Source organism: Apaloderma vittatum, unplaced genomic scaffold (assembly GCF_000703405.1).
Source record: "Apaloderma vittatum isolate BGI_N311 unplaced genomic scaffold, ASM70340v1 scaffold15867, whole genome shotgun sequence".
NCBI classification, from domain to species: domain Eukaryota; kingdom Metazoa; phylum Chordata; class Aves; order Trogoniformes; family Trogonidae; genus Apaloderma; species Apaloderma vittatum.
Genome location: NW_009726826.1, coordinates 10,818 through 38,192, shown reverse-complemented (window position 1 = coordinate 38,192; position 27,375 = coordinate 10,818). Strand labels below are relative to the sequence as shown.

Sequence of the window (27,375 nt, the reverse complement as noted above, 5' to 3'; positions counted from 1 at the left end):
ATGCCCGCCGTCTCTGTCCTTTACAAAGGAGCCATCATCATCAGCAGGTAATCCCCCCCACCTTCCAAAGCTGGGGCAGGGACTGGGGAGGGGACACGGGGTAGCCTTGGGGGTCCTCTTAGCTACCTCCATCATTTAGGGAGCCAAGAGCAACCAGCCGTGGCTGCAGCAGGACCGGGGTCGGGTGGCAGGGCTGGCTCACAGTGGAAAGAGCCGAGGGCATCCTTGATTTTTTTGCGTCTCCCACATTTAAGCGAAACTCGCGTCTGCTTCACCCGTGTCAGATTGGGGATAAAAGTTTGACCGTATCAAGTAGGCATCTGCTTCACTGAAACCTCTGTCCTTCTGTCGCGTTTCAGCCCGGTTTGTGCTATTTCTGTTTACTCGCTGGCGGAGCTGCCTCGGCGATTTACTCAAAATACACTGAAAATCCTGGCTGGGAAACTGAACCAGTCTGGGACTAGGGTTGTTCTGGCTTCTGGGGTGCTGCAGAATAGCTTGATATTTTGAGAGATATTTTGGGTGCCTGAAGAGAGAAGCCCCTGACCTTTATTCCTCTGCTGCGTCCTGCTGGGCTCCGAGGAGCCTGTTGTGCCTCTTCAGCTGCATCCAAATTTGGGATCTGATATTGACCCAGAAGCTCCTTTTCTCTTGCGACTTAAATCCCAGGAGTGTTTCAGGAGTCCCTTGCCCCTGGTTTCACAGCTCTGAGTTTCTCAGATCAAGGCCCACCCATCCTCACATACACCCACCCTCTGATTTCTCAGGTCAAGGTCCGTCCATCCATCCTCATGGGGGTGACCAGCATGGGCTACACAAGGAGGAGAAGCACCGGTGGTCCTGGGGGTGGGTTCCCAGCTAGGGCAGAGTGGAACCGGGTGCTTTTGGTGTCATTTATTTGGGGCACCCACCTTGCCAGAGGGTGTTTAGGGGCAGATGGTTGGAAAAATCCCTTGGCATGAGAGGAATTCAGGGGTACGATGCTCTTCGACCTGCATTGGCTTGCAACGAGAAGCTCTCACCTTCCACCTGCGATTTCAAGGGACTCTGCAAACCTTGCATCCCCCTTGCCCAGACCTGGAGGGATGGAGCCTGCCCTGCGTGACAAAACCCTGGGAGCGGCTCACGCCTGGCTGTCTATGTTTGTGAAACTGGTTTATTCCCGGAACATTGGTCCGAGCTCTGATCTTATTTCCCGGGAGCTGGACAGCTGTCCAGCATCGTTAATCTGGGGTAATGAATCACAGATAGGCCCATCAGATTTGCTGGGTGGGGAGGATGATGTCCATATTCTCTCATTTATCTGCAGAAACTTTGGGGGAGGGGGATGATTTTTGCCAGCGCGGGTTTAACGTGCGGGGCAGTGTCCCTCGACCCGCGGTGTCTACACCATTCCATGGGCAAGGTCTGGGGTGGTGGGAAGGACGTGCTGTCAGCTGGGCACGTCTGCACCTCTTGATTTTTAACCCGTGAAAGAAAGATGTTTCTCTTCTCTCTTCCAGGACACTCATGGGACCGTACGGGATGGACCGAACCGTGCACTGCTTCGATTTCTACGACTGTGCGAACGGGCTGGGTGAGTAGCAAACCTCTGCAAGGGACATCAGGGTGGGCTGGGACACCCCCCTGTCCCCAGCTCCTGTGTCGTGATGTGTCTTGCTGGGTGAAGTCCTGATATCTCGCAGAAATGCCCGTTCTTGTGCCTGCCTGGGTTGTGCGTCCGGTAGCACCTTTTGCAGCTGGGACGTTAAAATAAGGTCAAAAATCCCGATTAATTCCCTGTTGCTGGTGAGCAGCTGCAGAGCTGAGAGCTGTGCGGGAGTCCCTCCCCTCAGCAGAATAGGGTGAGGGGAGTGGAGGAGGGAGGCAGGGAAAAAGCTTTTCAGAATTTTCCAAATTAACGAAATTAAAATTTAAAATTTAAAAAAACAACAAACAAAAAGCAAAATATTAAAATAATAAATAAATAAAATCCCAAGCACTCCCCAGCTGCTTGCTACCGCCCCGCTGCAGGCAGGGACCCCCCGCACTGGGAAGCCACCCTGACAAGTGACACGTGGCATTGTAGCTCTTCTGGGGACCGGGCTGTATGAGTTGTCTTTGGAAAGTTTGGCCCAGGGCTGAGGGTATGAGCAGCGTGCGAGTCAGTCATCCTTCCAGCATGCTCTGAACATCAAAGCATGGAAGAAAGGGGAAAAAAAGATGGTCATATACAGCAGAATGTGAGAAATAGCCCCAAGTTCCTGAAACTCAGTCCACAGGGATCCAGTAGAACATCTCTGCTGACCTCTGTGCATCCAGCAGCAGAAACACTGGTGCTCTTCTGTGGACTTTATGAAAAATTGCAGCTGGGAATCAGGATTTCTTGGAGCCCACCATAATTTTTAGCTGTTAGTTACGCACATTATTCCATAGAGCAGCTCCGGGGGCCCCTTGGCAAGGTCTCTGGGTGACCATTTGGGAACCTCTCCTGAGAAGGTAAACTCACCAGAGAAACAAGGTCAGGTTTCCTGACACCTGAGATTAATTATAGATTAATTATTGGGTAACTAGGTAATCCAGGTCTTGGGTAACGGGGCTGTCTGCTGTAGAGGAGCGGCTTTGCTGACTCTTCCCCCCCCGTCTTCAGTTCACAGGAGCTCTTTTCTTGGTGAATATGGTATTTTAATCTCCAGGGGTGGATTTGGTTGAGTTGATGGGATTTGAGCTGTGGGGTTAGATTAGCTCGTTAAGGGAGGAGACCCAGAAAAGCCTGACGGAGCTGTCGCTGACCTCTGGAAGAAGGGTACAGACATAGCGGCCCACCATGAGCCACCTTGTTGGGTCTCAACACTCCTCCTTTCCCCCAGCCTGTGGCCAGAGGGGCTTCCCAGGGTCTTGCAGACCCTCTCCAGGGTGTCATGATGGTGCTGCAGGAAGGTACAAAGATGTGGATTTTCTAATGCCATCATTGGCTTTCTTCATCCTCTCTTGTGAGGCTTGAAATTCCCAGGAGAAGCGATCATTCTCCAGAAATCACCCCTCTCTGCTGAGGACCAAGCAGTGCTTGCAGGAGTCTCGTGTCTGCCATAGGTGTAGCTGCTCAGAATGTGGATTTTTTGGGGGCAGGGAGGAAAGGTTGCTTCCACGAGTTTCTTGTGTTGAGGTGCGGGTGTTATTTCAGCAGAGGTTCTTCAGAGCAGCTCGGTGCCGACGTGGCAGGTCAGCGTTTGGCCCCGGGTCTGTTACTCTGTGGCTTTAGGTGGAAACCCACATGTGTGAACCTCAGCAGAAGTTCAAAGGGGTTACCTGGCAGCTCTTAAAACCTGAACTTAGAATTAAAGAATAGCCATCAAAGGGAAGTGCCGATTATGAAGCATTTCTCAGAAACACCTCAATCCCATTATCTTGACCTTCATCTTCTTAGGACAGGGCAGCGAGTGATTCACCTCCAATCTGTCCCTTCCTCCAGACAGAAAAAGCTGGCCGGGGCTGCAAGATCAACAGAGGGATTAAGGGAAATGTAATTGAACATTGCTAGCTTAGGCGCACAGCGGGTGGCCTCCCTCTCCGTGGACCGCGGCTCGGTGGCCGGTGGGGTCAGGATGCGCCGGAGATGATTACGGTTGGGCTAAACAACCAGATTAGCCAGGACACCCCTTGACCCCTTGGTACAGGGAGCCAGGGGCTGGTGGGATTGTAGCCTGAGAAGTTGAGAACTGTGACCCTGCCAGTAGTGGGATGCTTGAGGGTCTTGAAGGGATTCATAGGATCGCTGAAAAGAAAAGGCCAGGGTGGTTGGTGTAACCTGTATGTCCACCTGAGGTTTCCCTGTAAATGTTTATTCTGCAAAACAGAAAATACCGGGAATGTGGGCATCAGCTCCAGGATGTTTGCCAGAAAGGAAAGATTAAATAGAGGGATCCAAAATAGGCTAGATTATCTGCCCTTAAGTATGACTTAATAAGCATTATACCGGGACTTTGATGCTCTGATAATTAAAGAGACGTTATTTACCTATGCTGGGTCCCAAATATAAGTTTGAATGAAGTTAGTGTTTAGACAACACGAAGGCTCTCAGCAGTGCTACCACCATAACCTTTGATGATTTGGGTTTGTTGCAACGAGTCCTGGATTGTTCCACGTCTCGCTGAGAGCCCTTGCAAGGGTGAGCCCTTCCTCCCCTTCCTCCTCCTCCTCCCCACCCATGGGGGGACCCCAGCGATGCACCGGGGTCAATACTGTCTTCCGCGATGCGGTGAGGGCTGGGAGGGCAGCGTTGGCAGAGCCTGGCACCACCTGGCTGGTTTGCCAACAAGGGAGTTAAGTCAGTTTTCCTGTGTTTGGGTTGGTTTTTTTCCTTTTGTTCCCCACCCTCAGTGTGCGGGAGCAATGCTGTGAGTAATCGCTGATTTTAGTAACGAGATTGGATTTTCTGCTGACATCGCTGGGGATAAAGGAGGATTTATAGATACTTCAGCTATATTAAGCCATTATTACAATTGATTTCCAGACACAAAAGGGACCTGAGTCATTATCGATTCAATACCCCGGCAGAGAAACCTGGCATGAGCAGGTCGTGTTGGGCTGCTAGGCAATGCTACAGCTGTGCCTCTTCTGAGATGCAGATTTCTACATAATTTTATCATTCCTTCACATTCTGGTGTGAAGAAAGACCTCTTAAGTCATCACCTTGGCTTAAGCCAAACTTCCAGTGTCCTGCTCATCCAGGCGAACTAATGGGGCTTTGCCGCTGGGGGACTGCCCCCAGTACCAGGGGTTTCCCAAACCCTCTGCCAGCCGATGGCAAAAAACTCACCAGTAGCTGCTCCAGCCCAGTTGAGACCCAAGAAGCTTTCCATCCAAGCATCCGTGTCAACGAGCAGGTTCTACCTTCTATTTTGAGGCTGCAGCATCTCCTCCCTGCTTTGCTCCACAGGTGCTTGACCTGCCCCCAGGCCTCGGTGGAGCTCGTTGTCACTCTAAGATACCTCTCTGGGGCAATAGGAATGAAATGAAAAATGATCCACTTTTGATCACCATTTTAATGTGAAAGTGACTCTTGAGACAATTTTCCTGTGGTCCTAAGAAGAGAACTTGGGTTACAAGAGGAAGGGAGCTAGGGATGGAAATAAAGCTGTTGGCCCAAGTCTGAAATTCACTCCTCTTCCCTCCTGCTTGTTTCAGAAATAGAAAAGGGGGAAGAGGATGTGAGGCCACTCTGTGCACCCCAGAACCCCACCGAGGCTCAGAGCAGCTCATCAGCCCAGGGCAGTGGCCGGAGGGTGAAGATGGCTTCATGATGGCACTGTCCCTCTCTGCCATGCTGCCTGTCCTCAGCGTGACCTCCTGTCCAGAGCAGCAAAATGCCTGACTGGAGGCTCTCGGGAGAGATTTGTTAATTAAAGCCAGGCTTTTTAATCCTTCTGTCCAACAGCCTGGATCTTTGAAGCAGGATTTAATGATCCCTGGACTAGTAAGTCTCTTGGGCCTTTTCCTGCCAGCCAGCTTAGGCACACTGTCGGGGACAGGTCTCGCTGCTGGAGAGGTGGCCATGAGGAGCAACAGCCCTTTGCCAAGGTGCTATGGGGGGATTTCACACCAAAGGTCATCTCAGCACCCTGGTTTCTGCCTCTGGGCTGCTCCTTCTGGGGTCTAAACCCTGATCAAAGGGGGCTGCTCTTGGGGCTGCTCCTGATGTGCTTGGTGGCACGTTCCATGGCTGTGGTGGAAATGCTGCTGGATCCTGGCAGGCAGGAGAACTTGCAGCAGGGACATCCTCACCGCTGAGCTGAACCTGGGGCTCGTCCCGATATTTCACCTCAGTGCAGGTCTCCTGGGGAAAAGGCTTGTCTTCAGTAATGTTTCCCGTGACAAGTCTCATGGGCTGAGGCATCCACAGCAGGATGGGATCCTTTCCCATCGTGAACTTGAATCTTTTGGATTGGGTCCGGAGGAGGGCCACAAAAATAACCAGAACGTGGGAATACCTCCCCTGTGACGACAGGCTGAGAGGGTCAGGGTTCAGCCTGGAGAAGAGAAAGCTCCAGGGAGACCTTAAATTGGCCTTTTAATACTTAAAGGGGGCCTCAAGAAAAATGAGGACAATCTTTCTAGCAGGGTCTGTAGCAACAAGAAAAGGGGCAATGGTTTTAAACTAAAAGAGGGGAGATTCAGACTAGATACAAGGAAGAAATTTTTTACTCTGTGGATGGTGAGACACTGGCACGGGTTGCCCAGAGAGGTGGTGGAGGCTCCATCACTGGAGACATTCAGGGCCAGGCTTGACGGGGCTCTGAGGAACCCGATCTAGTTCAAGACATCACTGCTCGCTGCAGGGAGGTTGGACTAGATGACCCTTAAAGGTCCCTTTCAACGCAAACCATTCTGTGATTCCATGAACTCGGGGCAGGGGAAGGTGGTCGCTCCTTGCTTGTGCCTTTCTCGGAAGCTTTCTCGTCTCTCCCAGCAGGCACTGTAAGATACCTTGAGTCTCTGTGCTGTGCTAGCGGCCTCAGTGCAGAGATACCTGAGGCTTTTCATACATGTTTTTTAACAGAGGTGCCCAGGAGCTGTGCTGGAGGCTCCATCCCTCTGAGACAGCCCACGGAAACTGTGATTCTTCTGTCTCTATGTCATAGGCTCTTCTTTTTCTCCAGGTATTAAGGTAATTGGTGGTATCAAGGAACTGTCTGGAGAAGAATACGGAGTTTATGTCAAGAGGATCCTTCCAGGGGGTGTTGCTTATGTGGATGGTGAGTGAAACATGATGCAGAATACCACAAAGTCTGAAAAAAAACCCCAAATTCAGTGTGTTTACTTTATACATTGCCTCATGAGACATTTCAGGTGCTTCCAGATTTTCAAGTAGTGGGGTTAGTTTTTTAGTGTGGCAATCTCTGTAACTTTGGTTGGCATCCTTGTCTTGGCTTCTCTGCATATGAGCCATTGCTTCGTGTCTTTAAAGCAGGGCCCCTCTCTGCCACCCAAAGAATTTCACTTTGTTGCCTGTCCGTTCCCACGAGCCACTCACTGTCTGCAGCCCTAACGTGACCTGGGATCCTCTGGCAGCCTCAGCTCTGCTCTGGGCCACTGATTTCATTCCAAGCATCTTCAAATAAGGAGTTATTAGGCAGGGCTCTGTAGAATTCACCTTCTGTAATTTGAGTTTAAAAGATTTTATTTTTATTTATTTTTCAAGTACCACAACATCATTTTTCCACTTAATGAAGGAAAATAAATCCAGAACAGGTAGGAGTGCCACTCATGGCTCTTCTGCCTGACTTCAGAATGAATTAAATAAAAGCTTTATTTATTTTTTTTTTGTATTTGCTTTCATAGCTTTCTGCAGCAAGAAGGTTGCAGAAACTTCACCTATGAACATGTTGAAAAACGGGTTAGATGAGGATCTCAGAGACGACCCAAGCGTATTTCATCCTGTCTCTGGGCAAAGGGAGGAACTGCCCAACCTCTCCCAGTCCCTTCAAGCAGTATTTTCCACACTTTTTGTCCATTGGTTGTTTGGGTTTTTTTTGTTTTATTTTTTAGGGCGCCTGCAGCCAGGAGACCAGATCCTCGAGGTCAATGGAGATTCCCTAATTGGAGTGACAAGTGAGAGGTACCGTCTCCAAATGGAAAGTTTCCGTTCACATTGCTTTTTGTATAATTCTGTGAATTGGTTTGTGCTGCAGATTGCGCAGACGACACCGGGGCATCACGGGGTCTGTGCTCTGTTCCTGAGAGCCGACTTGGGAATCATCAACCCAAAAGTTTCTGTTTAAAAATAGACCAGTGGAACCAAACTGTATTTGTGAGATATTCAGATATCTCCCCTAAATGCCGTTTTGTTGGTTTTTTAACAGCTCCTGGCACTCGTACTCCATCTGCTGCTGCTTTCCAGCAAGCCCCACAGCTCCCAGCACTAGAGATGTGCATCTTCTCGGGCTGCTTTTTTATTGAGAGACTTCTAAGTTATTGCAGAAGTGGGGAAAATCAGGCTATGCCCCACAGCCTCCAGCTGGAAAAAGCTCCTGTGGTTGCTGATGGGGGTTTGCCCAGGCCATGGGTCAATGCCCAGCTTGCTGTCAGCTTTGATGCACCAGCTTAGAGCACTGCTGAGAACCAATGTTGATATGTTGTGGTCCTTGTCTCGCAGGGCTGTGGACATCCTGAGGACGGCATCGGCCACCAGCCACATGCGCCTTCTTATAGCCCGCGATGATGACGCCAGGTAAGGGATGTCCTCTGACATCAGGAACGGGGAGGGCAGTGCTCACTGGTGTCGTAGCTAGACTGCCTTTGAGCTAGCCATATGAAGATGGAGGTGGCCAAGGATCTTTGAAAACTGTACACTGGTGTGAATGTGCTGGAGCTGTGATGGGAAGGGAAGCAAAGGTGGTGGCTCACAGCTGCAGACATGGCTCCAGCCCAGACCATGCCGGGTCTGTGAAGTGTCTGTGAAGTGTCAGCATTGAGGTCCAGAGAGGACCAGGGCAGCTCCAGCCTTGGCTGTAGGGCAGCACGCGTTCCTTTTGCTCTGCTGTGTGGTGCTGGTGACTTATCATGTCCTGCACAAAACTCTGCAGGGACAGCAGCGTCGTCTTTTTCCAGTTAGATATGTAAAGCTAAAGGTCTTCCTTCCCCAGAGGATTCCTCCGTCTCAGGGAAGATGAGCAGTTTCTCCCTGGGAAGCCTCTAGAGAGGCTTGGAGGATCCAAAAGGAGAAGGGAAGAGTTCAGGTTTGTCTTGGCTGGATGTAAGCTGTGTGTGTCATGAGAGAGGGCAGCATTGTGGAAACCAAGGTATGGGTTTAGCAGGGTCTCTTCTCGCATCCCCCAGGAGATGTGGAACAACATGCTGGAGCATCCCCTCCCCTACATAGAAACACGGGTCTGGAAACTTGAGGTGCACCAGGAACCGCCGAGATGAGTGGGTTTCGCTGAGTGTGGTTGTGGGCAGGCAGACTGGTGGCACCGGGGCTTTGCGCAGTGTGTGGGTGGCTGAAGATCCCAGAGTGGTTTGCTCAACGTACCCGCAGCCCGTTAGCATTGGAGATGACAGCTTCGTTCCTTATCCATCAGCAGTGGTGGAGCATTACTGCCTAAGCAGAACAGTGAGAGTGCTGTAATGACAGGGATGAGGCTAATTTTGACACCATAATACACTGGTGGAAGAATTATTTGCTATTAATGACAGACTGCTTTTTACTTACACTCTTCCGGTGAAAATAACCCAAGTTATTACATTAACTGCAAGTCCTTCAGCTGAGGGAAGCACAGGGTGAAGCGAGCAGGTCACCAGACTCATGGTCCCAGTAAGGATGCCCAGGATGCATTCCTGTGCCCCAGCAGTCCCCTGCCCTTGCCTTAGTGGCAGTGGGCACATTGTGCTGTCCTCTCTGAGTGGCTGTTACTGGTTCCCAGTAAGAGCGATGGGTTCCAGCAGCTGAGCAGCTCCTTGCTCCGATCAGCAGCAGGACCTGCTCAGGGAGACGCTTTATTTCTCAGCTAGACACCCCCCCTCCCCAAGCAGGTTTTCTGCTTTCACCCAAGTTGATCTGTTCCAAGCTGCTCAGGCATCTCTATGTGCCTCCTAATATGTTAAAATTGCAGCAGATGTTTCTGAAAACGAATGCTGGTGTGGCTTTACCGGCAGCTCCAGCTCCTTTGTGCATCTGTCGGCAGTCCCCAGTTGCCCCGTGAAGGAAAACTAACTGGGGGAGACTGGGAGGGCAAGGAAACTCGCTGCAATTCATTTGGCCTCTGTTTGCTGTCATTTATCTGTTAAATCTGCAAAAGGTTAGCCAGTGGGAGAGCAGGGAAGTAATCAGTTTATTTATTTATTTTAAAAAAAAAAAAAGATTTGCAGAGATTTCACTTACATAATCATCTCCTAAACTGTTTAATACACCAACACGCATCTCCAGGATTAAGGGCTGTGGAAACAAGTGAGGGATTTTTTTCCGCTTTCTACTTTGTTGGGTTGTTTTGGGGTTTTTTTCTCCCCTCCCCTTAGTTTCGTCTTTGTCTTATTGATCCCTTATTATCTTTTAAGTCTGTCCCAGAGCGTGGGCGAGCAACCAGCCCTCTGTCTGGGTCGGAACGGGCTCTCTGCCTTCCTGGGGACAGTCAGCTCTGGAGGCAATACCCACGGAGCTGCTGTGTCATGAACCCCTGTGAGTTGAGAGCATCCTTGCACCTTCCCATCACTCAGCAAAGCAGCTTAGGAGACATCCAAGCCGAGGAAAAATCATTGTATTTTCACATGCTCACACGCAGGTCGCCTTCATAAAACCCCGAGCACACCAAGCACTCTGGAGGAGGAAACGTAATAGCTCTGGGTTTGGAAGGCGATCCAACCCATCCTTGCCAATTTTCCCAGTGACTCAGCCGAGCAGCATTTTGTTGTGGTTGCCCTCGGGTGAATTTGACTCATGACAGCTATTATTTGTCCCTGGAGTTAATTATAGGCCCAAATTACCTGGGCTCTTCATGGCACTCAGGCATGGCTTGTAGAAGATGCATGGTTTTGACCTGTCGCATCAGACACTCTGCAGACAGTGGCAGTAATGCCAGGACTTAATGCAGAAAATTCCAATTTGGAGCTGGGCTGAGATGACAGCTGGGTCTGTTTTTCCCCCCGTGCTCATCTTTAGCTAATGAGGATAATTTTATTGCGTACGCATAATTATTGTTTATTCCCTCTCAGCCCGAAAGTTACGATAGTTCCTTGTGTCTGCGTGTTGCATAGATATCATCCCGGTCTTTCAGGTTTATCACTGTGAGAAAGCCAGTTTGCTACTTGCTGATAAAATGCTAAATACGTTGCATCTTGGCTTGATGTGCACAGTCATCTCACAGAAAATGGGCAGTTTTGTTACCGGGGCTTGCACAACAAGGAGTAAGGAGAGCAGTCTGCTCCTCTGCAAGTGCAATGCAATCCCCCTTTTTCTTTTTTCATTTCTTCTGTGAGCCCCACGTGTGACAGCAGCAGCTCAGCTCCCAGATTTGTCCTTCTGGGCGCTTGGGGCTAAACTGGGAAGCAGAGCCAGGGCCACCGGGTGCTCTTTGGAGGAAAACCATGCGATTTTACGTAAGAGCCGGGACAGACCCATGCACGTCACTTCTTTCTGAGGTGAAGTAAAGCCCAGCTGTGGTGCTGGAAGGCTCAGAGCTTGAGATGTGCCAGCTCTGTGCAGCTCCAACCCCAGCAGGACCTTGCTGGGATGGACATGGGCTCCATGCCCGGAGCTGCTGCTTCAGAGCATTGTCGCACTCAGGCAGCAGTGGAAATCTGCTTTTGTGATGCTTTTGCAGTGCTCCGGGTTCACGGTTCCCACTGACCTGCAGGCTTTGGGTTGGTTCTTAATTTTTTATTTTTTTTTTTCCCTGTTAAGCTATTAATGTATCTCACAGGCTTCTCTTTCTCCCCCAGCTGCAGTGCAGAGCTGAGGTTTCCAGACTCTATGCTCTCCCATAACCTTTGATGTAGGATTCACTCTTTGCTCTCCCAGGAACAAAAAAGGGTAGGACAGAAAGGTATTATGACATAAAACACCACCATTCTGCTGAAATATTGACCCCCATTGCTTAATCCCTAGCAAAGTCAGCCCACAGCTGGCAACCCCCCGGATCCCACCCCCATGCTGTGGGGCAGGCTGAAGGCTGCGAGGTCCAAGCTCTGTTAGAGGGATCCTCCAGACCTTGAATGTCTGCGTCTTAATGAAAAAGAGCTGGAGAAGGGATTATTAAAACGAACTTTCCACCTAATACAACCCCATCTTGTTGCTGGTTGGTTTTGTTGTTTTTTTAAATAAAGCTGGGCATTTTAGTCCTGCAGGCACCTGACGGTTCAGAGTGTTTTTATCAAGGGTCCAATTTTAAATATTAAAGACACCTTCTGAAGTCTCTTGGTGTCTGAAAGCACAAAGCGTGACCTGTTGGCATTCCCTCAGCGTACTTGTTCATTACTCGGCAGTGTTTGGGCACTGTCTGCCCACTTGCAAATTCCTTCAAATACGGCACTGAGCACAAAATTAATTATCAGGAGGTTGACACCAGAAAGTGTATTCCTTGCTGCGTGTGCTTCAGAGTTAATCATGTGTTTGTGTCCTTGGTGGACCTAGGACTTCCAGCATTGACCAACAAAGCAGGAGCCGGGACAGTGACGGGTGACATCGCCTTTAGTCACATCATCCCTCCAGCGAACGGCTGGGCTGGACCCGGGTTTGCAAAGCAACCCCAGGCTCGGAGCTCGTCGTTCAGGCTCCTGAGCAAATGATGATAAATACTCCTTTTGTGGAGGACCTCAACGACATGAAATAAACAACAACAAAGAACGTTCGAGTCGTACGTGCCTGTGCTTATAGCAGAGTTTGACAGCCTAGGTTGGTGATTGGGTTTGCATTGTTTAGCAGGGTTTAAAGAGCCTAGTAGCTGCCAGACTAGTTGCATTTGCATTGACTAAGAGGTTTGGGGTTGTGTTTTTTTTTTCCTTTAGCCATTGTTTTAAGTTCATAACCTGCTGTGTGCTCTGACGGATTATCATCTGAGGGAAACATAACAATAGATGACCACGGAAACACCCGGCCCAAAACAAAGACCCAACAGCTGATGGCTTGGTAACCCCTGAAAATAGCACGTTAGCTTCCAGCATGTTAGACTTGCTATTGCAATTGGTTAGGGAGGAATAAGGCAACCAGTGCAAGAGTTACTGCTGCCATGGGGGTTTGAATTGCCTGTAGAAATATGGAGGAAAGCTGGAAAACTTTTGCTGAGGTAAGATCCATCCAAGGCTTAACCCAGGGCACCACAGAACAGCAAACTGCTGGCCCGCTGCTACAGGATCTAAGTTGTCCTTCCACCCCTCTCCAGACTTTTATATATATTTCAGTTACGAAACTGCCTGTTAGAATGGTTTTGTGGAAGATGGGGTGTCTGAACAAAGTTGTTGTCTTTTTTTAGGGTCACGGGTTTAGTTGATAAAGCCAGCAGTGTTGATGCAAAGTATTTGGATTCTCCAAAGCATTCCACTAAGTATTGTGTGACATTCGGGTATAAAATTAGCATTAAATGGGATGAATGAGGCATACATTTGATGGCAATATTAGATAAGGCAGGCACTGGTCTTTGAAGTTCTTTAATGAGCTGGTTGTTAATGGGAAGATGTAAATTACTGAGAGCATTTCCAGCAGGAACCTATGGAGCTGATGATTCATTCATCATTTAATATTGTTGACTCTAATCTAGCCAATAATATAGAACATCTGTCCCAGTAATGTACGCAGATGATACAACGTCTGCTTGTGTGTAAGAGGAGTCTCCTCACCAAGGAAACTTTGCTGTGGCTGGTTGCCTACAGATTTATGTCTTGAGCTTGTTTGACTGTCAAGTGCAAGAGCTAGCTGCTCATAACCTCGCTTTTCCTGTGGCCACAGCATGAGAAGACATCTTCCCATGGGGATTCCCTGACGCCTTCAAAGTGGACATCTCATGTCATTATTGTGACCACAAAACCTGCCCTTTTAGGGTCTCTCCCTGTTGCCTGGCTACTTTTTAAACGAGAGTCATAAGAAATCAGTCATCCTTGAGGCTCTTCTCTTTGCCAAAATCTTGCGCGGACCAGGTAGTGTTGGGTTATGATGGGAGAGAAGCACGCATTCTGGGAGCGAAAAGCCAACAGGGCAAGAGGCCGATGCTTGAACATGACATCTCCTTTCTGTGCCTCCTCACCCAAAAAGAGTGCAAGAGCCTCGTGGCAGCTCAAAGAAGGGTTACAGAAATGATACAGGAGCTGGTAAGCGCAGTTAGTGGTGGTTCTGAATGGGCTTTGAAACCTCAATATGTTATGCTTGTTAAAAGGAAGGTCAGGAAGCAATTCACTGATGGTGCGTGCACAGGTAGTTATAGCTTGTCAAGGACTCCACATGCCTGGGTAGTTAGACAGTGGTCAAACTCATCCTGGAAGGAAAGCAATAATGAAGGCACCGAGACACCAAGCCAGGTTTCCAGGGGATGTTGTGGATGAGATCGCTTCACAGGGAGGTAATGCAGGAAGCAGGTGGGGTTTACCTCAAAGCTAAGCGATTGTGCTAAATGCTTGTGGGCTGCCATTCCTCCCTGTTCTCAAATTCACTGGCAAACCCTTCTTAACTTCATACCTGTAAATTTAGTGTATGCCTGCTGGTTCGGCATATTCAGCTGGGAGCTGCTGGGAAGAGTGCAGAAGCCGGGCTTTATGGGTGCAGGTCTTTGTTAAGGTCTTGTGCTCCAAGAGTTTATTTACCCTGTGATGTGCCCATGACAGGGCGGTTGGACTAGATGATATCTAAGGTCCCTTCCAGCCTATGCCATTCTATGGTTCTATGATATCACCTGGGATAGATTCAGAGAGTGGGCTGCTTCTTTTGCATGAGCTTCAGAAGACATCTCCCATCTTCACTCCAGCAACAGTGAGCAGGATCTGCTTTCTGTCTAGGAGAGGAGGAGAGAAAGAACAGAATCATCTACCTTTGGCTATTTCTGGCAAGAGTTGCAAATAGGCCAAGCACTTTTATTTTATGTTTGCATAGTTACAACTCCTTCTCTGACAGTCTGTTTAATTTGTGTGGTGCATTAGTAAAACTTCTGAGCCCCATAGCTGGGGGTGAAATTATGCCAGCTGACTCCTGGGAGGGGATTCTTCTGCCCTCTTTCAGGAAGGACAGTCCCCATCACCAGTGCCTGTCTGTACAACCCTTCCCAGCTCCTCTTGCACAAGTGCACCCCAAACACTTTCCAGGGTGGGAGAAGACCACACTGAAGTTCCAGCCCATCACAGGAAAGCTGCTCCATCACGAGACTGATTATTGACTTTAAGCCTTGCACAGCCTCTAGGAACCAGGGGGGTTATGTATGAAGAAGCTCTGTCTGCTCCCCATTGCTGGAGGGCATCAGCCCTATAGACTTGGCAGAAAGTCACTGCCATCAGAAGCACCGTTGTCATACAATCAGGTGGGCAATAGCTGACTAGACTGTGTTTTTCTTTTTAGGAGAGAGTTCTCCGAGCTGTTGGAGAAGTTTGGCTCCCAGAGCAACACCGGCTCTGCGCGGAGCTCGCCGATCCTGCACGGCGGCAGTGAGTAGCTCAGAATGCCTTTAGGGGGAAACTCAAAAACCCACAGGGAGTTTTCTTTATCCCACTATCATTCTGAAAGAGTTTTGATTGGATTTGCGTAGGTGTCGCAGGTGGAAGTTTGCAGGAAGAGAAGTCCTGCTTGTCCTTATTGTACGAGCTCGGTACGGCCCTGGGTGCGGAGCAGCAGGGATGGCCAGTGCTGCCTGCACAGGGTGAAATGGGAAAAAGGAAATACTTAATGAGATGAAACAAGGTTAACCTAAATGAGGTGCCAACGCATCAAATCATGAGTGTGTGAGGAAAGAAGCCGTCTCTGCTTTGGCATCCTATCCAAAGGCTGCCAACCCTTTCCTCATGGCAGAGGTTTGGAGGGGTGACAGTCCCACGCAGGAGTTGTGACAAGGAGGCTGAATATTTCTTCTCCACGAGCAACATATTGATGCCTTTAGTGTGTGTTTCTCCCACAAAAGCTACGAAAACAGTATCAGCCCCCAGCAGGGGAGGCAGATGCTGGAATGTTTGCCTTCCCTGCATTGACTCTGACTTTACTGTTTAGGTCGATACCTGGAAAGCACATCCTCAGGCTCCTCCTCGCGCTCACAGAGCCCGCTGCTGCTGAGCCCCGCCAATTCCCACGGCCCCTTCATCGGCAACCCGGCGCACCCCCCGCACGCACAGTACGTAGGGGACCAGCCCCACAAAGCCTGTTCCTTGGTCACCCGGGAAGACCTTGCCAAATGTCCCACACTGTCTTAGGGGTAGATCCGGTAATTAACTGATCTAATCCAAATGCCTCACTCAGCCTTATGTCCTCGATGCTGTTGTGTCACCACAATGGTTAGGAGACCACCTCATCTTCTAGAAATCTTTGTGGTGGCATCTTGACCGTTCCTGGGAAGCTTGTGCCCAAGAGCTGAAAAGCTTCCTTGTCAATGCGTCTACAGTATGGGTAACCACGCAACTGCTCCTCTTCCTCCCCTCTGAACCCCGGGGAGAAGCTGAGAGGACCCTGCACATCACATTTATAAACTATAATGAGCGGAATGTTTCTTCGAGGCCAGTGGTGCTTTCGGAAGGCTTCCAGAAGCTTGTTTTCCATTGCCCTGCTTCTGGCACCTTGACATCATGTGACAAGAGCACGAGCACTGCCCTCTTGGTGTAAACACTCCTGACACCCTTTGCTTCAGTGTCAACAGTGGTTGCCTGCAGACGCCCCATCCTTTTGTCTCCAGAGCATCTCCTGGAGCATGTGTTTTCATGTGGTCATCTGGCCCTTTCATATTTCACAGGGTCAGAGGCTTGGACAGGCAGAGCTTGTTTTTCTGCGGAGTCTCGTCTCCAGGGTGCTCTCAGGGTTGCCCTTCTCAAGAGGGTCAGCTCGAAGGGTGTTAACAAAACCGGGAGTTGGGATCATTCATTCCCAGGGCTTGCAGCTTCCCTCCTTTTGCCAGCAAAAACAAGCCAAGTTGTTGGTAAAGAGAATCAGCTCTCACTGCAGAACTAGTAAATCCTCTTGCTAAATACCAGCTCTTTATTAGGGATTTGCAGAGGACAAATATTTGGCACCAGAGGTTTAAGCTGCTTGCACGGTGTGAGAGACCCTTCCAGAGGAGAGGCCAGCTCAGCTACTTGGCAGCTGGTTTGGACAAACTATCCCTGCTTGGCCGTTAACCCGCTCCAGCCTGCAAGATGGGCTAGAGGGACCTGGTTTGGTGGCCTCCTTGCCAAGCGTTGCTGTGTCTGTGCCATGTTCTGCCTATCTCCGTGACGGTGCCGGGCTCTGGTGTCTTCTGCTGAGAGCAACAGAAGCCGTTTGAAGTCACCGAGCGTTGACTGCAGCTGAGCATTAGTGGCCAGCTGCAGGGGCGGCATTTGGGTCACAGGTCTTTTCACACATGTGGCTGCCATCTTACCACAAGTTGTCTCCAGACTGTGGCCACTCATTGCAGTGTCATCTGAGGTCCTGCCCACCCTCCTGAGCAAGGGAATCTGATAGAATTCAATCTCACCACAGTGTCTGATATTTTGATTTGAACAGAGAGGTTTGATACTGTGTTTCATGATATCATTTTCCAAAAGTATTTCCTAGAACAATGTTTTGTCAAAAGGCTAAGGAAAATACAGTCCCTTTTCTCCCCCTCAAAGCCAGCTGGTTCTCCTGGGGACCAGTTTTGGGGGTGTTGGCAGCACACTGCTCTGTCCCTGGGGTGTCTGACCACAGGAGATGACACTGTGGAGCAGTCACATGCCGGTGTCACCATGGGGCATAGGATGCACAGCTCTGAAATTATCAGGTAACACAAAAAGGACAAGAAACTGCAGAGCCTTTGGTGAGTGGCTGCTGTGGAAATTAACTGAGGAGGAGAAAAGCCAACCACAGCCAGCCCATTAGGAGAAAAAGGCTTTCTGACCCTTAGATCCCACCAAATCCTACCCCAAAGCCTCCCTGCTGGCTTAAAGGCTAGTTTCTTAGGCTATCTTGTGAGATTTTGAGTCCAAACCTCGGTTAAGACATGGTGAGCTCTATATCCTGAGCTTTGCTTTGCCATCTGCTAAGAGCTGCTTAATAGTTGACCGATTTGTCGACTTTTGCTGTCTGATGATTTAGCTGGATTCAAACAATAACCACGTTGATCCTGCATGTACTTTTGGTTATAAAACCCAAGAGTACCAAATATATTCTGGTTAGACCTTTAGTTTCTGTCTCAGTTTTAGAAATGCAAATGAGTGTTCCCCAGCATTTGGGATTACGCAAGCCGATCGTCTTCCTAATGCTGACCAATGCTGAGAAATAGGAGTCCTCACCTCCTCTTTCCAAAGCTGGGTAGAAGATGCAGAGGCAGAAGATGTTGGGAGAAGTTAGAAGGATCACGTATGGAAAGAAAACCAGGCAGAGATTGTTCAGCAATGCAGGAATATAAACCAGACCACTCCGAGTCACCTGCTAACGTCTCTCCTTGCAGCTACTCCATTGAATCAGGAATCCAGAGCATTTCTATAGCAAAGTCCTCCGGCTTAGGGCTGACGATCAGTGGTGGATCTAACAGGCCTGATGGCCCAATGATTTATGTTCAAGAGCTTATGCCAGATGGTGACTGTTACAAGGTAAGTCAGTGTGGAGACCCTTGGTGGCTTTGTAATGGGGACCTCTCCTAAAGGCTGTAGCTCTTCTGCAGCAGCTCTTCTATGAATAGATCCTGTCTGTGACATCGGCTCCACTTTTATGTCCCTGCCTACTGTTGGGGGGGTTAGACTAGCTTAAAGCTTCTTCCAACCCAGCACATTCTACGATAAATAACACGTTACACAGACTAATGAGAATGAAGTCTTTGGGCAGAGAGATGACTCTTTCCAACACTGTGACTTTCTTTGTCTTTGTTTAGGATGGTCGGCTCCGACCCGGTGACCAACTGATCGCTATCAATAAAGATTCTTTGGTGGGCAGCACACATGAAGAGGCCAGAAAAATAATTGCAAAAGCCAAACTCAGGTAGACATATACTGTGTTTCTTGTCGTCTTCACGGTGCTGCTGAGTCTTAGACAGAAACCCTTCACGTCATACCAAGGTTTGACTCGAAGAAGCCTGGAGAAAGAACCACAAGCACAGAAGCTCTGCAAATTTCCGTACTTTTTTACTGGTTTCTTTTTTGTTAATAAGATGTTCTGTATTTGTTGTTTAAGACACGAGGGAAACACAGAAGTGGCCTTTATTCCTGGAAGGGGACGGTTACACCCTGGACTGTCACTTCATAACAACGTCTCGTCGCCACCTCCAAAGGCTGTGGGAAACGGCCTGAGTTCTTGTAGACTGAGGGTCCACGTGCGGTCCCCAGAGGTAGGTTGAAGCTCACCTCTAAGACCACAGATATTGGTCCTGTGATCTTTCTTTGATCGGAAAGCTCTTCTGTAGGGACTCCATGGCAGTCCTTCTGGATGGTGGAAGGTCTGTAATGCTGATGTACATAGCCCTGTTATACAATCAGATATTTTAAATCTGAAATACTGTTTATTTTGCCTTGGGTTTGAGACGGCAAAGGATCTGTGGAGGTAATGAGAGGAGTTTCATCTCCAGGGCCTGCGTTCAGACCTGTTTCAGGTTTTAAAAACACAAAACCCTCCCATGGATAGCAACTTGCATCTCATTCAGCACTAGTCATAGAGCTGGAAGGGATCTCAGGAGTCGGTTTGATCTAGTCTCCTACCCAAAGGCAGGAACAAGTCTTTATTCTTAAAGAACTCTGATGAGGATGAATCCGCAGCGTTCTCAGCAGCCCATTTCTGTTCCTCGCCAGCCTAATGATAAGCCAGGCTCATTCCTCCTGTCAAGGCTAGCTCCACTTTTTTTTTGTGGAGACAAGTGCTCGAGCTGTGCGTGGTGAGGCAGGCTTTTAACCGCACAACCCTCGTGGTAATTTAGGCCTGTGACTGGGTTCTGTGCATTTGTCACTCCTCTCCTGGACTGGTGCAAAGCCAGGTGGATCTTCTGCCCTCTTCCACATTAGCTTCCTTCGGAAAAGGATGACTGGATGTTCCTTTCGTACAAGCATCGTTCACAAAATATCTTTCTTTCCAGACCCTGTGGAGACATGGACGTGCAAGAATGTCATATACATGTTGCCTTTGGAGACTGGAGATGTGCTTAGGAAAGTCAGCTTTAGCCCATATACATGTAGTTTGATCCTTCACCGCCCAGGAGAAGGTGTGCTTGTGTAACATCAGGCACCTATCTGAAACTACGCTGGTGTCTGGAATTAAATTTTACTGCTAAAAGATGGAACCTTTAATGAGATCTGGGCTTCTCCGCTGGCAAAAGCGAGCTCGGGCACCCGTACTACCTTTCTGCGTGTCCTCAGTCCTGTGCCCAGCTCTGCATCCAAGCTCCCAGCTGTGGAAGTTGGTGCTGGGCATATCTACCCTGTGACTCGAGTTTTCCCTCTGAGTTGTGCTTTCAGCCATGACCTGGCACGAAGGGAAGGGTGAGCACTGGCCGCAACTTCCCAGCATGCTCACTCTGATAATTATGTATTTTGTGTTCTCCCAAAATATTTTAAAAACTTCAACAACTGGATTCTCTTTTGGCCCATCTCCACAAGAGGCAAATGTGGTTCCTTTGCTCTTTAGGGATTACTGTCCCTTGAGCACCTCCACCTTCTGTCTTTATTTAAACTAACAGATTCTGCTTAGCGATTATCTGTGTTGTTTTGTCTTGTTTTTCTAGAATACACGTGAAAACAATTTTCCTGTGCCTTCTTTGTCACCGGATGTTTGCCCACCAGAACTTACCGTCTCAGGTAAGAGTCCTGCTAAATCGTTTTCTTTTGTGTGGCTGACAAACCTTGACCCCTTGGCGCTGAGGATGGTGAAATTAATTTGGATCAGCGTTTATTCTGCTGCAATGGAATCTAATGGACTCAGCCTGCTAGGAGGGAAGGAAGGTAGAAGCTTGGCTTACTCAATGGGTAATAATTATGTCTGTGTTTGTCTGTAGTAGCAAAATCCTTTGCTAAGGCGTTTTGGGGACTAAGGCGTTCATAAGAGAAAATTTCCATTCTCAGCCTGAGGTTTGTTTGCAGCAGCATCTTTGCCCATGTGCAAAGGTGATGTCAGACTGGCACACAGCAGGTCTCACTGCAGGCAACGTTCCTTTCTAATGGGAACAGGTGGTCCTCAGTATTAAAAAAGTCAGTTAGTGATAGTTGTGATGTACACAGCAACCTTGGGCATTATACAGGCGTTAAGGATGCCCTCAGTTGGTCAAATTGGGAAATTGCTTATGGGTGTGATGAAGTCAGATTTCTCTCAATGTTTAAGCTTTGCTCTTTACTTGCTATTCCATGCTGTGTTTTCTCTCCATGCTCTGAGTCCTCTACTGAACTCTTACCTTTTGTGGGACAGACCTGCTCTGTTCACCTGATAAGACGGCAGCGACACGAGGCAGGGTGGTGAACTCTAATCACCCAATGGCTTTGCGGGTCCCTTAGGAATCACAGGAAACCTTGATAACCCCCATGATCCAGAGTGCAAGGAGATCTCCCTTATCCCTATGATATGAAGGTTACTCCTGCCCCAAGGATAAGCTGAGCTTTCCCTAGCCAGTCCTGGGTAAATGCTGCCCATCGTTCTCGCGGCCCTCCTTTCCTTCCCTTCCCCGCATGCTGCTGAGGCACTGGCCCTGCTTGTGGATCCTGTGCCCTGTTGTAATTTCCATCGTGAAGGCTAAGAGTGAGATAAAGTGGCGTTTAGTCTACACCTGGGATTAGCAGGAGAGACAGGGAGCAGACGACACTGAGCTGAGCTCAGTTCCCAGGGATGCCTGTCTCACCTTGGGCAAGCTCAGCAAGGCTTCAGCCTTCACCTTCTGCATTCTCTGCTGCAGAGACCCTGGGACAGGGGCTGCCCCTGGTCTGTTCTCTCTGCCCCAAACATCCTGCAGGCCTTGGCTGCAGGTAGGCTCTTTGGTGATGATCACAGACAACCAGAGCTCCTGGAGACGAGAAGCGAAGCCCTGGGTCATGTAGGCATCCCAGCAAATATCAGTGACCTAATCGCGTCCTGACTTGGTGAGGGGATTTTATTAGACGCGGGTTTTTTGTTTGTTTTTAATGTGAAGTGCTGAGGAGGCTTTGTGTCAGTGTTGTCATCCATGAAAACAGACCAGTGGCTTTGAAAGAGCAGCAGCCAGGCTTGGAGCCTGGGCTGGTGCCTGCCTCTCTCTGGGTGCCTGATGGATGCCCTGGATATCTCCATGTCCAGAGCTGACAGCAAAGCCACGTGGAGCTAATCCTGATTAGCCACGCGTCGAAGGGTAACAGCTCTGCCCTTGAACTTGGAGAGTAAAGCGTCGATGGCTGATCCAGCAAAACCCACTTGTTACCTCTAGCTGTTTCCCAGCCGCTGGCGTTAAGCAGGGCCGAGGAACACCCGCATTAGGAGGATCATGCTTGCGCAGCACCTCTGCTGCTTCTCGCTGCCTTGTCCTTGCGCTTGCCCTGATGGTTGAAGTGGGTGCTCGAAAGGTTAGGGAGAAGAGATGCTGCTCAGCAAGATGGGGCTTCCCATGACATTAATCAGATCACAGGCAGGTGAAAGAAATTGCTTCCTGGGCAAATCCTGTGAAACTGACCCAAAAAGGAATTTTTTCACCAACTTGGGTTGATAGCTTGAGGTTGAGCAGCGTAATTCTTGCACTTTTGTGGAGTGTGGGAGGGCAGCTCCAGAGCCTCCTGCAGCTCTTTTTCCTAGGGAATGTCACCGTTTCTTATGGACAAGGATTAATCATGACGGAGAAAGCAGTGGTTCCCTCCAGGGATGGAGGAGCACACGTGGCGGCAGGGCTCTCTGTCATTTCAGCTGAGAGGGCAGTGCTGGGAATGATGAGGCATCAATTCCACTTTCTGTGTGAAAGCTAAGGCTGCATTTTATAAAATATTGTGTTTCAGTTTTACTTAATCAATTAGAGATGACAAGAGCCAGGCAGATTTTTTTTTATTATTATTTTATTTTTTCACAGACTCCAAGACTCCACAAAACCTTGCAACTGGAAATTTCTGAAGCGCTATTTAAGTAGTCCTTATAATGGCTCATTTTAAATTGTGCGGAAGCCCAGATTCAGTAAGGGTTTGCCCTGGTATCCAGGCTTTACAACAGTAGCCTAGTTCAGCCTTCCAGCCTGCCGTGCACATCCTATATTTCATTCAACAAGAGCTCTGAATTCGGCTTTGCAGGCACCTCTTTCCTCTACTCAAATGCTCCTCAATTATCATTTATTTTTGTTTTTTTTCAGCACCCACTTCAGCATCTAATCATAAAGGAGCTTCAGGCACCAAACCAAAAGTAGCACTGGATCCCCATATCCGGCTCAAGGATGGGAAACTGGAACTGGTAAGTCAAAGGCATCCCTCTTCCCAAAGCCAGGTCTTCAATTAATCTGTTGCGGGTTTTTTGAGATAGAGGTGTAACAGTTGGCCCTCAAACTGTGTTTTTTATCAAGAGTCTGGAAAATGAAAAAAAGGGTCTTGACTCTTCAAATGAGTTTGCCAGAGCTCAGGTCCACCCTCTTAAAAATAAAAAGGGAGAAAAGGGTGAAGTGAAACCTCCTGAGTCTCTCTGAAGGGGCATTTAAACACATGTTGGCTCATCCCGGGTGTTTCTTGGTGCTCTGGGGAGCTCCAGAAGTCTCTTTCTGGCAGTTCCACCTCCCTTGGATGTGACATATTTGACTTGGGGCCATAGGTCCAGGCAGCTGCTCTCCAAACTTCCCAGTGCTGCTGCGGTGACCTCGGACAGCCTAGTCTGGGTGAAGGAAGGCAGAGATCTGAGAGATCTCATAGAGGATCCAGCCAGGGACCGCTGCTCTTTTCAGCATTTTACGGAAAGTCTATTCCATGGGCACCATCAGAGGGCAGGCAGTGCTGCCCATTTGCTCTCCGAGGCCCCAGCAAAGGGATGGCCATGCTCCAGTCTGGTTTTGGGGTGTGTGTTCTGCTCCCGGTTACTGCTGGCATTTGAGGGGGAAGCGCCTTCTGTGAGGGCCAGGGAGCTCCAAGCAGGACCCACTGCCACGAGCATCTGCTGCCACCCGACGGCAGAAGCAGCTTTGGCTGCTCTCGCCTCTCCAGAGGACAGCACACAAGCAGGAACTTGGCTTTTAAGCCTGCGGAATTCTCTGACAGCGGGATTTAGAGTTGCATTTTTGCAGCGACCTCTGCTCGTCATAGGGATAAAAGCAGCTCCTCTTTGGTTGGAGGAGTGGAGATGCTCAGCTTTCACTTTTTAAAAGCCAGTGTTCTGAGCAGGCAGCTGCAGCAGTGCTGAGGTGAGGAGATGCACGACCACCGGCACGAACCTGAGATGATTTCAAGGTGGCCCACGCCAGACGCCAATATCTTCAGCCTGAGGATCAGGATACCTGAAGCTCGGGAGCCAGCAGGACAGCCTTGTGCAAGGGGTGATGGGCAGAGGAGCTGGAAGTAGGGCTCAAACAGGCCTTGCAGGCAGCACATGAAGAGCAGACAGGTCCCGTGGGCTTGTAGGTGACACGAATGTGAGCAAGGACTTGTCCCCAGGCCCCTTCTGGGGCACGGTGCGGGAGGTGCTGTACTGACATGAGCAGGAGCCACGGGTGCAGCCTGGGACCAGGGCAGTGTTTAACTTGGGCTCTTTCCCAGAATCTGCTGAGCTCGACTTTGTCTTTTAAAAGCTTTTACTCACTGCTGCCAGCAGCATAGACGGGTTTGCACAGGTTTATCTGCTTCTCTGTGGTGCCCCGGGGTTGAATTGATAAATATCAGCATAAGAGAGGGCATCAGCCATAATGAGAGAGCAAAAGGTGCAGCGGAGAAGCAAAATGTTTGAATGTCTCCTGTTGCCATGGGAAATACTCTGTGAATAGCTTTTATCTTTTCAGTTCCAAGTGCAATTCCTGAGCAGTAAGAGAAAGAGGAGAGGCTGAGCTCTTCGCAGCTGGGCCTTGCTATGACTCCATCAGCTTTTGATAAAGTTCCCGACAGTTTATCATAGCTGCAAATCTGCTTGCAGTCTGTCTAAGCTGTTCTTGGAGCGATGTGAATATGTCCCTGTCTTCAAGAACAGACATTTCAGTACATGGGTAAGAAAGGAGAGAATGTAAATCCAGCCCAAGCTGCTTCTTTGGGAGATGCTGCCTGGAAAGGAGAAAACCCAGCACCAAGTATCTTCGTAGCACCCATCTCAAAGAGTCGTTTTTCCAGCATTTTTCTTGTTAAAGAATTCTTTCTGCTCAAGGTTCTGCAGTATCTTGGTCTGGATGTGACTGAGGAAAAGAAGAGGCAGTTACGGCAAAGCTTGACCACAGACTCGCAGGGGACGGTGGCCTACGGAGGTGAGCGGGGGGCAGCTCTGAGCCTGATGGACTCTCTTTTCTTTTTTTTTTTTCATTTCTGTCAAATCCAGAATGAACTGGCTTTTCAGCCTTGTCAGTTTAATTCCTTTTCTAAGTGCTGAAGTCAATGAGTTATTTTTTGTTTAAATCGGCAACATGAGACAGGCAGGTGCCTTTTGTCAGAGACGTGTGGTTTTGACTTTAAAAAAAAAAAATTCTGAGAACCACAATCGTGGAAGCTCTGCTGTGAAAATATATTTGGGATTTTTTTTTCTATTTTTTAACAAAGTTTTTCAACTGCATAGGAAACAATAGTCTGGTAAACTCTGTCAACAAATCGGTGGCATTTTTCTCCTAACACACAGAGTTTTCGTCTTTTAGCCTGTTAAAAACTGATCCTCTCTTGCAGATCTTCTCCAAGCACTCAGAGATCTGATGCAGGAGGAGCTGGATGAAGCTGGTCTGGATTCCAACTCTATGCTCTTCACACAGCACGAAGTGGCAAGTTTGCTGGATACATCGGCTTTTCACTCCCCGGTTAGTCAGTTGAATGCTCTTCTGCATTGAATCCATGAGTCTTCGATGTGAAATGCATATAATTCTGAGATGGAAAAAGCTAAATTACCATATTTCAGTTGTTCTAGAGTTATAAAGGGAAGGCAGAATTATGCATGAATCATTTCTGTTATAAAGAATTCTATAAAAGACCTCAAACTTCTCATTTTTAATAAGGAAATAACAACACAGGCTCCTTCCTTCATATCATCTCTGCAGTGACACGGAAGGAAAATTAGCCATAATTAATCAACTCTCTCTAGTTTTACCTGGTCCACACACTAAAAAATCACTGTAGCACAGCTATTCTGGCTGTGTCAGGGACCAGAGAGTGAAATCCTGAGGGGTGAAAACAACAAATAAACCAACCAAAAACCCCCCAACTCAGCAGCTGAATTATTTAACGCACTTTTTGATCTGTGGCATAAAATTGCTGACTCCTTTTCAAAGCCATTTTGATGCATCATTATTCTGGCCCTGGAAAACAACACGCCTGCCATCTAGCCCCACGCTTTTTTGGTAAAGCTGAAACAGTGTGTGATGCTGCCTGTCGCTCTGCCTTGCAGGCCTTTGATTCTCTCAGCTGTAACAGCAACGAGGAGCTGGAGCAGCTGCAGCTGGAAATGATGGATCTGCGGCAAGAAGTCCGAAGGCTAAAGGTGCAGCCTCTCCTCTGAGCAGATTTCTGGGCTGGTGCCTTCTGCTGTAGCTCGCTGTAGAGTCGTACGTGAGGTGTAGACTCACAAGAAGTCACCAGGTTGCATTCTGCGGGTTCCTTGTTACAAAGGAGACTCTCTGCTCTCCTTAACTGCAGCTTTCTTGCACTCAACCTCATGTGAAAACTTGTTTTTACTGAAAGCATGCAGTGCTTTTTGGCAGTGAGAAAATATATTTTAAAACACAAAAACGTACCTCACAAATTAATCAAGTCCAAGGAGAGCAGAAGGACCAGCCTGTACTTCCATCCTGACTGCCAGCACAGCTGTTGGCACCACTGCGGTGCCTGGGTGGAATTCTGGAGCCTCAAAAAGCAGCGGGGCGGGGGAGAATGCCCACAACTACTGTAAAATGTTATTCTGGTGGGCAAGGGCTACAAGACCAGGGCTGTTTCTAGAGAATGCCCTATTGTTTGTTGCTTCTAATCCAGTGAAAATATTTTCCGTAGTCCCTCCTGAAAGAGGTGGAGAGCAGCAAGAAGTCAATGGAAGATGAGCTTCAGAGACTGAACCAGGTTAGGGAAGAGATCACTGGGGCACTTGGAGTGGTTTTGGTGGTTAAGGGGGATCTGGTGCATTGACCAGAACTTCTCCCTTCATCCAGAAAGCTCTTGGCTTCCTCTCCGAGAACCGCACACTGCACAACAAGCTGCAGATGGCTGAGGTTGTGCAGAGACAGGCTCACAGCGCGGAGCAGGACTACGAGGAAGTGATCCACTTGCTGGAAGCTGAAATTGCAGAACTGAAGATACAATTGGTGGGGAAGAAAGCAAAACACGTCTCTGAAATTGAGGTAGTGCAACCTCTCAGCCTGGGAAAAAAACCCACAACCCTCCTGACCCTTCTTCTGTGTGTTTCCCCTCTTGTACTTATAGAAATATATATATATATATTATAATCTGTATCATTTCCAGAGTCCATTCCAAAAGGACAGTGGTTTTCTGTTCGTAGCAAATGTCATAAATTGATGTTTCCAAAAACCAAGGCTGGATCATCATCGTCACTTCTTTCTTCTTCCTCTGACCCCATCACAGGAGGACATCCTGGAACTGAAGAGACAGTTGTCGCTGGCTGACGGCCAGTTACGAAAATCAGAAGTCTCACGGAAGCGCCTGGAGATCTGCAACAGGAAACTGCTCCTGTTTGTGCAG

General features: G+C 48.8%; 1 protein-coding gene across 1 annotated transcript; it reads left to right on the top strand.

Moving 5' to 3' along the window:
* On the top strand, positions 1–27,375 carry LOC104269782 (syntaxin-binding protein 4-like; the record flags this gene model as incomplete). The annotated part of the gene is made up of 16 exons (XM_009873444.1): positions 1–47; positions 1,503–1,576; positions 6,639–6,734; positions 7,528–7,597; positions 8,135–8,209; positions 15,008–15,093; positions 15,650–15,770; positions 18,057–18,198; positions 18,477–18,583; positions 20,313–20,385; positions 24,857–24,953; positions 25,363–25,490; positions 26,075–26,167; positions 26,674–26,739; positions 26,829–27,017; positions 27,259–27,375. Coding segments are annotated over exons 1-16 (1,581 nt in total), but the record flags the coding sequence as incomplete, so codon positions are not given.